The sequence below is a fragment of the Corvus kubaryi genome, unplaced genomic scaffold (genome assembly GCF_017639235.1).
Source record: "Corvus kubaryi isolate FWS band 111438036 unplaced genomic scaffold, C.kubaryi_AGA036_p1.0 65485, whole genome shotgun sequence".
NCBI classification, from domain to species: domain Eukaryota; kingdom Metazoa; phylum Chordata; class Aves; order Passeriformes; family Corvidae; genus Corvus; species Corvus kubaryi.
The window spans coordinates 7,501-23,025 of record NW_024582043.1 but is presented as its reverse complement, the minus strand read 5'-3'; the positions used below and the strand labels follow the sequence as shown (position 1 = coordinate 23,025).

General features: G+C 37.0%; 1 protein-coding gene across 4 annotated transcripts in view; it reads left to right on the top strand.

The window, feature by feature from the left end:
* The window catches only part of LOC121673546 (endoplasmic reticulum junction formation protein lunapark-like), a 46,931-nt gene extending 37,753 nt beyond the window's left edge, over positions 1-9,178 (top strand). For 2 of the 4 annotated variants that reach the window (XM_042046915.1, XM_042046914.1), the window contains exon 12: positions 1,871-2,830. In XM_042046915.1, the coding sequence (XP_041902849.1) occupies positions 1,871-2,064 (194 nt within the window). In that variant the 3' untranslated portion in view covers positions 2,065-2,830. Of the gene's footprint in view, positions 1-1,870; positions 2,831-8,537 lie in introns of those variants that run through there. The other 2 variants (XR_006019233.1, XR_006019234.1) reach the window with 2 other exon arrangements.
* Positions 9,179-15,525: the final 6,347 nt, after the last annotated feature.

The following is a 15,525-nucleotide window of genomic DNA, read 5'->3' as shown; positions in this document are numbered from 1 at the left end:
TCAATGACTTCTTGGTATTTCATGCTTTACCAGCATGAGGTGCCCAAGGAGCTTTGGGGGGCATAGCCAGGACAGGTTATTCCAGGGTTATTCCATACCACAGAATGTCATGGAGAGTGTGTAAACTGGGGGACTTGGATGTGAGGGGCTGAACACTGCTGGGGCATGGGCTGGGCCTCAGTCAGCAGGCAGGGAGCCATTGTATTCGGCATCACATGTGTTTAATTTTTTTTCCTTTCTCTTTCCCCTGCCCCCCTGCTTAGATACAGTTATTTTTGTTGTAGTTGTTACTATCTTAATTTGTTGAATTATTAAACTGTTCTAATTTTAACCCTGGGGTTTAACTTTTTTTGTGATTCTCCTCCCCATCCCACCAGGGTGGCAGGAGGGTGGGTGGGGAGTAGGCAGGTGTCTGGGCTGCAACCCAGTTGCAGGCTGGGTTAAACAACAGGCCCCTGGCATAAGAAAGACATTCTCCTTTTGGAGCAAGTTTGGAGGAGGGCCACAAGCATGGTCAGAGGGCTGGAGCACCTGTCCTGTGATGACAGGCTGAGAGGGTTGGAGCTGTGCAGCCTGGAGAAGAGAAGGCTTTGGGGAGACCATAGAGCAGCCTCCCAGGATCTAAAGGGGTCTCAAGAAAGCTGGAGAGGGACTTTATACAAGGGCATATAGTGATAGGATGAGGCAGAATGGATATGAGCTGAAAGGGTAGGTTTAGGTTAGATATTGGGAAGAAATTTTTCACTGTGGAGAGGGATGAGACACTCTAACAGACTGCCAACAGAAGCTGTGGGTGCCCCATCCCTGGAAGTTTTCAAGGCGCAGTTGGATGGGGCTTTGAGCAACTTGGTCTAGGGGAAGGTTGGAACTAGACTGATCTTTAAGGTTGCTTCTAACCCAAACCATTCTATGATTCTATGCAGTTAGAAACATTTGATAAGGCTAACATTTTTGAGCTGTAACTTTGCATCAGTTTTGCAAACTGTTTGCATTCACAGTATGCATTAGTACTGTATAGTATTGACTAATACTAGTCAATAAATCAACTGCCATCAGCAATGCCATTCTACAGTACCTTTGTGTCATTTAGTGCAACCGCATTCAGTTTTTCAGTGCTTTTGCTTACTTCAAAATATGACTTTTCATATGCTACTGAAGTCCTGTTGTGAAGCTGGAATTTACTTTAGAGGCAGTACTTAAAATAAATGTTTTTGATCTTAAAAATACATGTGTTAATCGAAGAAAGTCCCATCCCAGATGAAGAATAAGTATATTCCTGTTCAACCTTCCTGCACTACTCCATGGAAGACAGAATATGTAGTAATTTTCATTGGCTGGTTTGATATGTTTGTTAGGGTTGGTTTTATGGGTTTTTTGGTTGGGATTTTTTGGGTTTTTTGGTGTTTTAATTTTTTTCTGGGTATCAGACTCCTTACATTTAAAATAGTTTCCATCAAGTAGAATGTTTTAATTTGTGTACAGATTGAACCCTTATTAAAAAAATAAAACAGTTGGTGAAACTGACATTACCAAGCACAAAGAAACTGAATTAACATGTGTCTAACATCTCACATTAGTGAACAAGCTTAGAAAGCTTCTGTTGAGGGTGAATGTATGCAAATAATAAAGTATTTTTCTAGTGGGAGCTAAGCTCTTTTCCATAGTATTTTCTTTTTTTCCTTAAATTTTAATTGTTTTACCTGTGACTGTCTTAGAAAAATCAAATTTTTTACGAGTTGAGAACATCGTGCAGTTACTAGTCAAAACCTGTATGTGATTGCAGAATGTTTCATTTGCTTTTTAAGAATATTAGTTGCCTCTTAATTTCTGGAAATGTAATTTTGCTATTTTGTAATTTTTCTTTTCACAGAATCTGAAGATGATGTGGCCCAGATCGTTGAGACAAATGACACAGATGATAAAGCACCAAGTTCTGAGCATCTAAATGATAAGCTAGCTGAAGAAGTTGAAAAAGAAGCAGAAAACGTTTCAGCAACTGAAGAGACTATTTCAGAGTCTGCTTCAGCTGAACAAAGTGAAGAATCTTTAATAAAAGCAGAATAAAGTACTTCAAGTGCCTTCTGTAGCTAGTTTTTAGCTTTGTTCATGCCTGTTGTTACTATTCAGGTGAGCTTTTTTTTTAATGGTACAACTTAATAATCTTGCTTGGGCTTAAACTGCCTCAACTGCCACAGTGTGTCAAAGCTATGTGTAAAAGTGGGTATTGTAAACTAAGCATGTCTCTTTAAGTTAACACATAGACCATGTAGTTGGTTGAAGCTTAACAGTTGTAGCCCTTGTTTAGTTTGCGTCTTGAAAAACTTCGAAGTACAAGCTTTGCTAAGGGTGACTTACAGTTTGACATCTCTTTAACTGTCACACATAAAGAGCAATTACTGATGGCATCTGACCTAGTAAGTTTGGTCTAGTGAACTTAAGATACTTTTTAATGCTGCCTTGTTAAAATGGATTGAGTACATGTTTAATACACAGATGTTTACAAGCTAAAGGGTCATCCGACATTTGACTTAAGCATATGGAAGTGTCATTGCAGTGGTGTTAATATTATTCATTGTCTAACTTTTTGACAGAATTCAGTTAAATGGCACTTGGATAAATGGCATCTCCTTTGGTGTTTGTGTTGTAGATGAACCAGAGGCACCTTCATGCAAAACTATTTTGTGTTTACATAAAATATAGAAAGTCTCTGCACTCGATTGTACTTGAATACAAAGCACTATTTATACCTGTACAATAATTACAAGATATAAGTGAATTTTGTGCCTTTGTGTATTTTGTTAAAGGAAAATAAAGACATCTAGCAGCATTACTTGCTTTGTGATTCCTAAAACTGAAGAGAGTTCGTTCTGCTGTATGCAGCTATTCTGCCATTACTTTGTGCAAGTTCAGAAGGAGTGTGCCACCTTAAAAAGGAGCATGTCTGTATGTAGCTAAGGTGGCTCTGATAGAATAGAAATAGATCCCTGATGGAAAGGGAAAGCGCATGTGCATTTGTCAAAAGGCTTCTCTAACTGTACCTAAAACTTGTTACTATTTAATGTTACAATTGCAATGAATATTTGCTGCTGGAGTACTGAAGATTTTTTTTTTTTTTTTTTTTTTTTTATTGCATTGCTTTTTAAGATAAGGACATTTGTTACACATTTCCTGTTAAATGTAACAGCTGGGATCCTGGATTAGAAGTTTTCTGTCTGTGAGGTACCTAAGTCAAACAGATATTTTTTTTAGAAATAAAAGCTGACAATATGTAACTTGGTTGATTTAGTAATACTTCTGATAAAAGTATTATTTTGTGCAGTGTTCTGTATCTTACTACAGAAAGAGGGGAAATTTCAAAACCAGTTTTAATCTGTTGTCTTGGTTCCAAATGGAAATGGTTTTTACACTGTGAAGACAACAAACCCCATAAATCTCACTATCTTAAGAGTCTTCTACAAGAAAAGCATGTTTCTAAATGTGACCTTAATATCCATGTCTTTATGCAAGACATAATTGTTACATGAACAACAATGCTTAATTTTGTTTTTCAAATACATGCTTAATTTTCTGATTCTTTGGGGATAGTTTAGAAGCTCAGCCTTGCATCAGTCAGAATCAAGTTTGGTCTGTATTTAGATTACAGAGGAATTTTTTTTCTGCTTCCCTATGTAAATTGCAATTAATATTTTAATTACTGAATTTTAATTATTCTTAATAGACAGAATGTAGGCATATGATTAAAGGAGTACTTATAGGTGCTTGTCCATACTTACATAAACAATTAGCAAATAAGCATTTTGTGTGTGACTGTCTTAGTTGGGAATACAAAGAAAACAGTCTCTTTTCCAAACATGTTGGACAGTATGAGAAAAGTAACAGGGTACAAAGTGATAGGGGAATTAATCTTTTAATACTTCTAGAGAATATATTTTAGATTACAGAATTTATTTAAAATGGAAATAATTTTGCCTGAAAGGTGGCGAAGCTTATTTATTGTTTTGTAAGTTGTTAATCTCTACACTGCACTTTGTACCTCACTGATTTATCTGTTTAAAGGCTTATTTCTTTGGAGAGAAAAAAATCACAGACCATGTGAGTAAATCAGTACAGTTAACTGTTGGATGTGCTTACATTATAAGCTCTAAAAACAAGTAAAATTTGATATCCTAATCCATCAAAGGGGATATGAAGGCATGAATTGCTGTCAGTTCAGAACTTAAGGTTACTCTAGGCACAGATATTACTTCCTTTTAAAAATGTACATTTGAAGTGTCTGGTCTTTTGTAGAGGAATTTTAGGTCCCTTCCATGACAAACAGTGGCTGAGCTGTTATGCATGTAATATCTATAGAATTGACTGAGAAAACTGTTGATATTGGATCTATATATTAACAATGTTTTAATTAGCCTGGGACATGTATATTTTCACATGTCCTGCATTTGCCAAAGAAACTGATGCTTCTTAGGATTTTGGGAATATGAACTTTTTTTTTGAAAAAGGAGACTCAGTATTTGGAGTGGGGTGGGGTGTTATTTCTCCCAAGATTCTTAAATGAGACATGAGCAACTTCCCACAGAAGGGATTGGTACTTTTTGTTTAATATATCACTGAAGGATCAAGTAGAGACAGTCAACTGATGTGAAAACAAATACTTTTTAGAATGTGAAAACCTGCTTTGTGACCTAAAAATGCCTAAAACTTTTGAGCACAGGAAGATGAAGTCCGTTTTAAGTGCATGATAGAATTTTCTGAAAGACTTTCATACTTTAAAAAGGTGTCTGAGCAGTCATTTCCATTAACTGCTTCAGAAGGCTTGAAGATTATGTTAAGGATGCCCTAGAATTTCGGTAGAGAAAGATCTATTTTTAACTTTCTAGGTTTTCAGGGTTTTAAAGTAGCTCTAGTAAATGCGGGCACAGGGTTAATCTGTGGGTTAATTCAGGCTCATGATGATACATATGACTGTTGTAGACTGAGCTTTTCTCAATTTACAGTAAGCATTTGCATGTTACTCCTGCCAAGTGTGGGTGCCCCAGTCCTGATACGAATATGAGAAGAGGATTCTGTTTCTGCAGCAATCGCTTCTTGGCTTCTGTGTACTCTAAGTGTGGCAATAGTAAAAGGTACCTGTCCAACAGGAGTTGAATCGAAATCCAAAAATACCTGTAAATGAACTGCTGTAGCCACACTTAGTCATGTCTTTGTAACTCCAGAAAAACCTTGGAAGTAGGAGTATGTAGGCAAAAAAAGTACGGTAATTGTCAGTCATGTTTAATCCAGTTGCAGTTTGACTCTTAAGGATGGAAGAAAGTAGAGGGAAAAAAATAAATACTGGGGTTCCATGTTTTGTTGTCTTCTGACTTCTTGGCATGTACTTGAATCTCAATTTTTTCAAAAGTACTGAGACTTCTCACAGGACCAGACTTCTAAGATGTCATAGGAGCCCCATTTCTTTCTGTGGCTGGGATGAAAAGCAAAATTAAGTTGGGTAGTGAAGTAATACTTAGCAAGCTTGTTGGTGCAGTGTTTTTATTGACTGGAATATTGTGAATAACTGCAGAGATCTCCTTGTATTTAAATATAGTTTATAAATTAGGGAGGAGCTATCTCGGCTGCTTAAAAACTCTGGCACAAAAGACAAATGAGTATTCTAGTTCAAAATAAATTGAAATGGGGCAGTCAAATTTAAATTTTACTTGGAAGTGAGCAGAACAGGGTTAAAAAAGGCAATATTATTTTAAATTCTAGTACTTCTTCTAAAGGAGAACACAATTGATTGCCCTTCGACATTCTGACATAATTAAAACTTTTAGTGGAATCTAAATGACGATTTCTCAAAAAATCTGTTTAGCCTCCATGCAGGAAAAAGAAGCTCCCAAGGAATGGCAAATGAAGATAATGTAGAAAGCTGATGGTTTAGGAATGGTTAGAGATTATCAAAAGCAAGTAACTAGGGTTGGGTATGGTTGCCTTGAAGTCAAGAAGATTGAACCCCAAGGCAGTTGGAAGACTTAAAAGAATGACAGAGTCATTCATGAGGGAAACATATAGGGGGGAGGGAAGATATAATGTTTTTTTTATTTTAGAACAGAGTCTTAATCAAGAAATAAAAAATACGTGCTTGAAGAGATTTTTTTCAGAAAACGTAGTAGGGTTTGGCTGTTACCACATGGCAGTACATAACTCAGGTTAATATCATGTTCTTATGTCAGAAATAATAGGGATGCAATTGACAAGGAATCATATTGGAGAGGTTTGTTTGCTTTTTAGAATTAATTCCAGAATAAGTGTATGACAATCACTTGGTAGAAAGAAGCTGTCTCGCTATTATGAGAGATTTATAACCTTTTTAACCTTCAAAGGCTAGGAGAAACATTTCTGTGTTGGTACATGGTTCTGAACTTAGCAACGTTTGTGCACTTGTGGATTTGTGGTGCTGGAGGAGTGAGTAGGCTAGAGGAAACTTCCATTATTCAATAGCTAAGTCTGCTATTAAAAATTTTAAAAGTCTTAATCTCTATAAAGTCTGAACACATTCAGTACAAGAGTAGTGGATGTAAAGAAAGTTTAGAGTAAGCTGCTTCTCCTTATTTATTCTGCTTCTGGAATGAGGTTTTGTTAGGTCTTCTACAATGAGGAAGGCTGTTCAGGGAGTAAGGAATGTCTTGTATGGGAATGTTGCACTAGAACAATAACCTTAAAGATCCATTTTGTGTCTTTGGCAAATAATCATTTGACCAGTTCACTGAGTGTCTCATGCAAAATCTTTAGGCCTTCATTTCCTTCCGTGTCTTACAGACTGTTTTTTGTTTTGGTTTGTTGTTTTTTTTCCCCTAATCTCTCTAAGAGGTTCTTTCCTGTCCAATCACATGGTTAAAAGTTAATGCCTCAGATGTCAGCATCTCATGTTTCAGTTCCCTTCTAGAATTGGTAAATGCAACCCTGTCCAGATTTCTGGTGTAGTAAGGCTCTGAAGGAGACTGTACAGAAAACATGTATGCCTAATACAGGCTAATTTAAAAAAAGGCTGCAGTACATCAAGTGCATAAACATTGGTGGAGAGTAAGTTTTTTAGGAATTAAAACTGGAAGTTTGAAAATTCCTAATAATTTGGACAAATAGCCTTGCAGAAGGCATTAGATTTAAAATGACATTGGAGAATGAGAGGGCAATAAAAGATTGCTCCATGACCAGTGGATTGTGTTTGATTGATGACATGTGCTTTCTTATTATTAAGAGTGTATTTAATGGCAATATGTGGATGGCAGAGATTTTTGGCGGTTGTCAGAAAGTTTTGATTCACTGATAGGAAAACATGCGTGAAATGCTTACTGGTCTTTGGCAGTGCTCCTCTCTTCCATGGTGTGGCCTTTAGGTGGAATTTATATATCTCAGGTTTGTGGAGGGTGATGAAGGCAAGGAATTACAGCTGATTGGGTTGACTGGCATAGAGTGGTTGGCTCCAGGCCCTGGTGTGTGGTAATGCACCAAAGTGTCTGTCAAACTGTAAACTTCCATCAGAAACGTGTCCTAGTTGAGTTTGTCTGATAGTCTGAACTTCAGTGTACTTCATGCTTTGGATTCTGGGTGTTTGGAGGAAAAGGATGGCATCCTGAGTAGGTGGGAATTTCTTAGCACTAGGTTTTTACTAGAGGTTTGTTTACACAACAAATAGAATAAGCTCTAATAGTGTTTAGCAATAGGAGCTGCTACCCTCAAGCATTAAAAAAAAAAAAGAAATTGAGTTGTCCCTTAAGATCACAATTCTCAAGGAATTTGACTTCACCATTGCTTTTGATTTGTGGAACTTTCTGGGGTCTTGTCAGGTCACATTCAATCTTTTCTCTGAAAGAATAACGATTCTGTGATTCTATGAAGAATAAGACCGAGAGAGGTATATGATAGGCAGGATAGTGAGAAGGGCTTTAAAATGAAATGTATTGATTATACAATAATTTGTTCCCAAACCATAGGGTTTTGAGATTAAAGCAAACACTTCAAAGATTCTCGATAGATTATTTAACTTTGGAACAGTGAAAAATCTAAAGCACTGTATCATAATATAACTTTCAAGGTTGCATAAAATCAATTTGATCCTGACTTAAATTTTTGGTTAGAAGGGGGTGTCCTGACCAAGTCTCATAATACTGGTTATTTTTCACAGTAGTCACCGTGGGAATAAACCTATTTCAAGACTGCCACTGTATATGCCTCACATTGTACTGCTAGGATTTTCAGTGAACAATTACTAATGTTTTTCAGGAGGGCTTCGTAAGCCTCTGCCACTGTGAAATCATGTATTCTCCTTTTGTTGTGTGACAAAAATAATTTGCAAAAGGGAGATTGCAACTGCCAGGGAGGAATACATGCAGCAAAATCTTGAGATAATCAGATATAGGAGAAAACAAGGGGTGCAGATACTGGAGAGCTGACAATTTTGGGTATTCAATTTGTAAATTCAAAGTCATCTCTAAATTTGTAACTTATGTTGAAATAATAATTCTTTCTCTCTTTCTTTCTCCATTTTCCTGCCTCAATGAAAATAGAGAAGCTGAATTTGTAGAAAACTCAAGCAACAAAGACCTTCCAGCTCTTCTCAAGTGGTCTGCCCTCTAATTCCTTGCATCACTTCAAGGACTTCTGCTCAGTTGACGAAACTTAATTTTGACTTGTTCAGCACTCAAAAACATTTTACAAAACCACCAGGAAAATTCATTTTAAGCAAACTGTTTTGAATGATGTTTTAAAGGAAATGTGAAAGTTGTTATTTCTTTAGGAATGTTTGTACTTGTATTTTTTGTATGTTGAGCTTTTATTTAAACAGGAGATCCTGTATATTTATAGATGCTATTGTTGTAATAGCCTTGTTGCATTAGTAAAGGGTATGTGTGTTTTTGTACTATAAATAGTATCTTTAATCAGAAGTATCATTTTAATCCTAGCTGTGGCCTTCACTAATACATCACCTGCAGTTCAAATTCCATTAAAATCAATGGCAAAAACATTCATTAGTGTGAGTTCTTAGGCTCTAATAGACTTCATGAAATGTCTGTCTTAGCTTTTCTGCTTGTAACTGAGAAAACATTTGAGCTTGTGCTCTCCCCTTTTGAAATTTACTATTTTACCAAATGAAGCAGATTTTAAAGCATATGAAATTAAATTGCATAGCTTATTTGAATATATGCTGTCTTTGCTGTGTATGTAACTTCTCAAGAAAAAAATTGATTATGAAAAAGCTATTTATTTACCTGAGCTTAATTTATGATTTAAAGTGATAATTCTGTTTAACAGTTCTGTCTGTGCTGGCTGTACTCAATCAACTTGAATTTCGTAGTTATTTGGCTTTTTTTAAGGACTGCATGTTACAAAAAAAGAACGAGGGTGCCCCTGCCTCTTTAGTGCAGTCCCTGCCCCCCAGTTGGACTGGCATATGTAGGAGAAGAAAGTTGTTCAAGGCTGAGTAGTTTCTGATAAGACCCATTTATCTGTGCTACAACCAATTGGGAGAACTCCTGGCTCATGGCATGAGCAGCCAGCTCTCCACCCTCAGAGGTCAGGCTGGCACAGGACTGCAAAATGTTGTGTGCGCTGAAGTAGAGGCAAGGAAAACCTGCCTTGACTCAGGATTGAAAGTATGTGGCAGCTTCAGAGGGAATTGTGGAGTTGCAAAGATGCTGACTTTGACCCACGATTCCATAGACTTTTCAGGGTGGGTGTTACAGGTTTTATTGTATCTAAATGGTGATTTATGTCCTTATTCCTCCATTATTGTCCACAAAGTACTGCCCTGTGTCACAGGCCTGTATCACCTAATTTTTTCAGGCTGTTTCATTTTCATTAGCACAGCTGCTTTAGCTTGAGATCAGTGTACTGCACCTCATTGATAATCTAAGAGGGTATTAGATGCACAGAAGTGACACGTAACCCTGTCAGTCTGGCTTGATTGACCCCTCAGCTTCCAAAACATGGGTTCTTTTTTTTTCTAAACCCACGTTAGCCCACATCCATTTTTGCACATATTCTGGGCAGTTTAAAGGTTGGTCGGATTCGAATATTGCTCTTTCAAATTTGATAATGTATGAGTGCAGAACTGTGACCTTTGATACGTAGTAATACATCAACATGACATGAACAGTAAGTGCAGCAATTACCTTTACTACACTTCAGATTGTGTTTTAGTTCTCATCTTGCAAGCAATTATTTCAGGAAAAGAGGGATGCCTTTAAGTTAAATATTTTTTGCAAATAGAATAAGTGCAGAAATTAATCTCTGGGGACTTTCTGATTTACAGGTGAACATTTTCAAATGAATCTTGGCTTTCAAATTAACATTGTTTTAGTGGTAGAAAGGAGTCTGGTGCCATTGGCTTTTACCGTACTTTTTTTCTGGGAGAGTTTCTTTAACGATTTTTGTTGTGTTCTAATGTAATCTAAGTTTCATATTCTAATTTATGGCTAAAGCCTGATCCTGCAGGCAGTTGGCATGTCACTGTGTTCATGTTGGTCCCATGATAATACTCGTGAGTTGGTTATGTGCATGGTAATAATGCAAGTTTACATGCTTTTAAGTGCCTTTCAGAACATCAGAGCATCTCAGATGTGCATCACATACTGATGTAAGAGGCTGTTTTTAGGTACCCCAGCAATGTTTCATTGAGCAGATCAAGATACATTTGGTTTATTTCCAGATGTTCTTTCTCGCTTGTTATAAATTATTTGTACAATGATAGTGCACAACTACTACCTGGTAGTGCTATAAAAACACAAATCAATACTCCTTGCCAAAGAGCATAAGGCCTTGAGAGGACTGATAGCAGTTGTGGTTTCTGTTCTGTGGACTAAGAGTCAGAATAAAATTACTGTGTCATTCTGAGCAAGCAATTGAGTAACCATTGAATGGTGACTTTCTGTCACTGTTGTCTACCACAACCTGGACTCAAAGGAATAATTTGAAGTAGAAGTTCATGTTCTTCTGAAATGCCTGCCTCCTCAGTAGCCAAGCGCTGAGCAGTGTTGGTGTGCTGGAGTTAGGCACTGAACTTTAATTCAGGAGCTGTGGAAATGTTTATTTTGTTCTGTATTGAGACGAAATCAGCACCTTTTGCAATGTCTTTTTTTAAACTGTCAAAAATCTAAACTCCTAGTCCCCAGTACCATTTGGCCATTCTGGGGCACAGAAGGCAGCTGACCCCAGTGGCTGATGTGGAATAGGAACTGAATTGAGCCAGTCCCTTGCAAACCTACCATGAGCAGAAGGGTGCTTTTGCTAGGCTGGGTTTGTCATTGAATTCCTGCCTGTGGAGGTTGCTCTCTTGTTGTACATATGCACTTGTTGCAGCTTGATAAAACTAAAAACTTTTCTAATGCAATGGAAAGGTGTCTTTAACAGATTTGCTCATTATTTTCTAGCAAGAGAAAATTCTTAATTATTGTGGTGGTGTTTGTCCTCAGGGGGGAAATACAAAACAAATATATTAGATCATCATAGAAATTGCTCCTAAGCAAGCTCTTGACCATACAAATTGTTTTGCAAAGCCACAAGGAAGGTGCTACCTGGGGACAAGGTGCAAACATTTCTGTTTCATGTGTTGTTTCTTGTTGCTTTTGGCCTGTGCCACTTGAGAGCATTTGGGCCCTTAACTCCTTTACAATACACAAAAAAGTAGAGGTGTTGGGTTGTTTTACTGTCATTAATTTTTAGATGGTAATAGCCAGTAGTAACTTACTTTGGAAAAAATCACCCAACCTACTTTTCTGCAGTTTTCCATTAGAAAATGTACATATTGTGTGTATGGAAATCTTAAGTCTGTGCTGCTGACTTAGCAGGGGATGATGGTTACAGCAGCTCAGCGAGGAAGTTTGTTTTTCAACTGGGGCTCTATGGCCATAGTAAAGTTCCTTAGGCTGAAAGGCTGCCCTTGTGCAGGTAGGTGACTCTGGGCAGGGAAGTGCATTTGTTACTTGACTACAATAATAAGAGGAATGCAATGGCAACTGCTTATTGCCTGTCAGTATTTGTTGATTATTTGCTCATGCTGAGTTTATTACTTCTGGTAACAACTTAGGCCTCTTTAGTTCTCTGTATTGTATATTAGTAACCATTTTTTAAAAAGAGCTGACAACACTGATATGCCCCAACAGTAGGATCCTTTTTATAGTATCTATAAAATATTTCCTTTCTCTCATATTTTAGGGAAAGGGATGAAGGTAATATTTTTTCCACGATTCCTACTGTAGCAGTATGACTAGAAGTATTTATTTTTCAGAAATGCTAGGATTTTTGTTTGTTTCAGCTATTTGCCTACATCTGTGTGATTTTGGAGCTTTTTAAAAAATGGTGAATAACAGCCTGGATACAGAAGGTATTTTCTTTTAAAGGCTTATCTTAAAAGAAAAGACTTAGCAGTTTGCAATGGTAAAATCCTGGAAGGACTTTGTTGGATTATTAAAGAAACGGTAGGCAGCTGAAATTATGGACACTTAATGGAAATTACTTGACTAAGACTGTGCACAACATCCTGTGAATACTCCTGATATATCATAATAAGGTGTTATGTTTGTGTAGTCATGAAGTCTGATCTATTTGATTTTAAAATCTCAGATTGTGAGATTAATCTCAGTTTCTGAGTAAGTGTAATGATTCTGAGAGCTAGAATATTGTTTGCCATTGTCAACAGTAGTGAAGGAGTCTCAGGATGTATAATGTAATAGATGTAGTTTCGAGTTTTGTTTGATTTTTTTTTTTTGCCTAGGCCTATTCAATTTTGATTTATTTGCCTCATTAACCCAAGGATTCAGAAAATTGAATGCTACCTGAGTGAGGTATTATTAACACTAGTGAAATATCTTCAAAATCACTTTGTGCTTATAAATTAGTCTTTTGAAAGCATTTTAAAGATATAATGATACTGTAGTGAAAATGTACAGCATCGTTTAAAAATTGCAAAATGCTTATTTGATTTCAGAAATAAGACTTGGTCACCTGACTTAAATATATACTGATCTATTATTTATGCTTTGAAAATAGAGCTGATAAAAAGCATAAGTGTTCTTGATATTATATTTTGTCATATCTAGCTAAAAAGATTGAAATCCAGAGAAACAATTTTCTGAAGAAATGAAATAGTATGCCCTCCTGAACCCCTGGGGAAAATAGCCTCTCTGTTTGCTCAGAATATGAAGCAGTAAAACAGTATAAGTAAAATAGACAGCCCATGTCACATTCCTATTTGTACAGTCTGGAATGATGTTTTAAAAACATTTTCTAGTTATTTTTGATAAATAAATGGCACAAATAGCATCTGCAAACCAACCCTGCTGATGTAAGATTTTTCAGATCAGATTTGTTTGTCAGTGAAAGTTTAGAAAATTGCTTTGCAAAACTGAAGTTGTATAACTCCCAAAAATATGCATACCAAATGTACAAGGATATATCTCGTTCTCCTTTTGCCTTCCCTCAGAGAAACTAATGCTGATTCTCCATTATCTTTGCTTTTGGGCTCAGAAGGTAGCTTGTTAAAGATACAAAATATCAAAAAGCTCAGTGGCTAAACACACGTTTATGAAGCGTTAAATGGCTGCGAGTTCATGTTTATAGTGGATCATCCAGCTACTTATTTGAAATAGTGTATTTTGTTTGGTTAAAGCTCTGAGGTTTCCCCCTGAGCCAGTACTGCTGCACTGAAAACTTGGCTTTGTGGTTGTAAGATCCTTCCACTGGTGCTGGACCTCTGGTCAGGGTGTGTAAAGGACAGACATGTCTTGCCTGGCTGTTGCTTTCTTCAGGTTGTGCCATAGGCTGCCACACTGAGTCTGAAGGGAAGTTCCTTCAAATATTGTGGCTTTCAGAAATGCACTCTTCAGTTTAAGGATGCTGCTGCTGATGCCTTGAGTGGCCTCCGAGAAACAGAGACTAGACAGGAGTAAGGGAATAGGGCAGGTGTTTCTTTGAAAGGCCTCCAAAGGTCCCCCCTGGGGAGCCAGAGGCTACTGCCAGGATGGACCCCAAGATGGACAACAGGTCATGAGTTCTTCACTCTTTTATAGGTTTGGTTCATTTGCATAGCAGGGTTAATTCTCCAATTAAAGCTTCAGTTTAATTATGTAATTCCCCTCAGCTTGCCCCCCTCTCAAAGACTTCTGGTTTATACTTTTGGGGCCTAGGATGGTCTGGGTGTCCTTGAAGAGCAGGCCTGGAGAGGCTTTGTTATGTCTACCTAGCACGAGAGAGCAGAAATTAACAGGCTACAAGGAACTTCAGAGTTACACTAGGCAGTACAGGATTTGAAAAATATAAAAGTTAAAACCTAAGGCATCACTGCCACTCTTAATTTCCGTCACTGACATAATAGCTGAGATGGAAAAAACATTCCTTGGGCAGCAGGACTGAGAAACGTGATGTCAGAGCTCTACAATGCCCGGTTACCCGGGACTGGCTCTACATCCAGGTGTGTCTCTACATCTTCCAAAACATGGCTCACTGGGGGAGTGCATTTTCAGCCACATTTGAGGAATTATGTCTTCAAGACTGTTGTTATGCTTTGGACTTCTGTGCTCTGAAGAGTTGGTTAAAACCAGCTTTAATTTTGTTTTTGCAAGGATTCTCAGTCAATGGACTCCATCTAAATTCTGTGATACATCTACAGATACAAGATGCCTGTATTTTTAAAATATATATGTGTTTAATAGTGACCACCCCCCCCTTTTTTTTTTTATTTTCCAGTCTTTAAAAAATAATGATTTAATAAACTCTTCTCTCTGAGCTTATATAAGGCTGTAATATTATCTGGTGTTCTAATACCTGAACAAAAGATGGGGTTTACCAGACTAACATCATTTAATGGAGTGATTCTCCCTTCATTGAATGAAAAAAAGGCTTAGGTAGGGAGTTTTTTTAAGGATCAGGGCTAGAATTCTAGAAAAGTTAATTTTTGTGTTCTATTTGTATGTGTTCACTATTGTATGTAATTATAGTGGTGATAACTGACACACTGAAATAAACTGAATATTTTGCTTCTGTACAGCAGGTATAAGAAGGAATGGTAATACTAAGTTCTAAATTCAAGCACTTCTGATCCACCCAAGATTCATTTCAGGTTTTTCTTTAGCAAAAAGCTCAAGTGCCTCAGATCATACAGCATGATTTGTCTACCCATATTTTTCATTTTTAATGACAAGGACAGTGTGTATAGGTCTAAAGGGAATCACCATGTTTTTATTGAACCTTTGTTGCATCAATGATTTCCTCAGAAATCTTATTCTAATGTGGTGTTTGTCCAAGTAATTATGAATTGAAATATTAGTTTGGTATTTTTGATAAAGAGTTGATGGTTTCTGTAATGCTTAGTTGAAAATTCCTTAGTTGTGTGCAATGTGTGTCATTTTCCATGTGAGGTGAGAGGCCAGGAGATGTTAGAGAGAAAAGGCACTGTTCAGATGTTAGCTTACTGTCTTTTATGCTGAAAGTATGCTAGGACTGCAAGTAAATTATTTTAAAATTATTATTTACTGGAGTTCTAAGGCATGT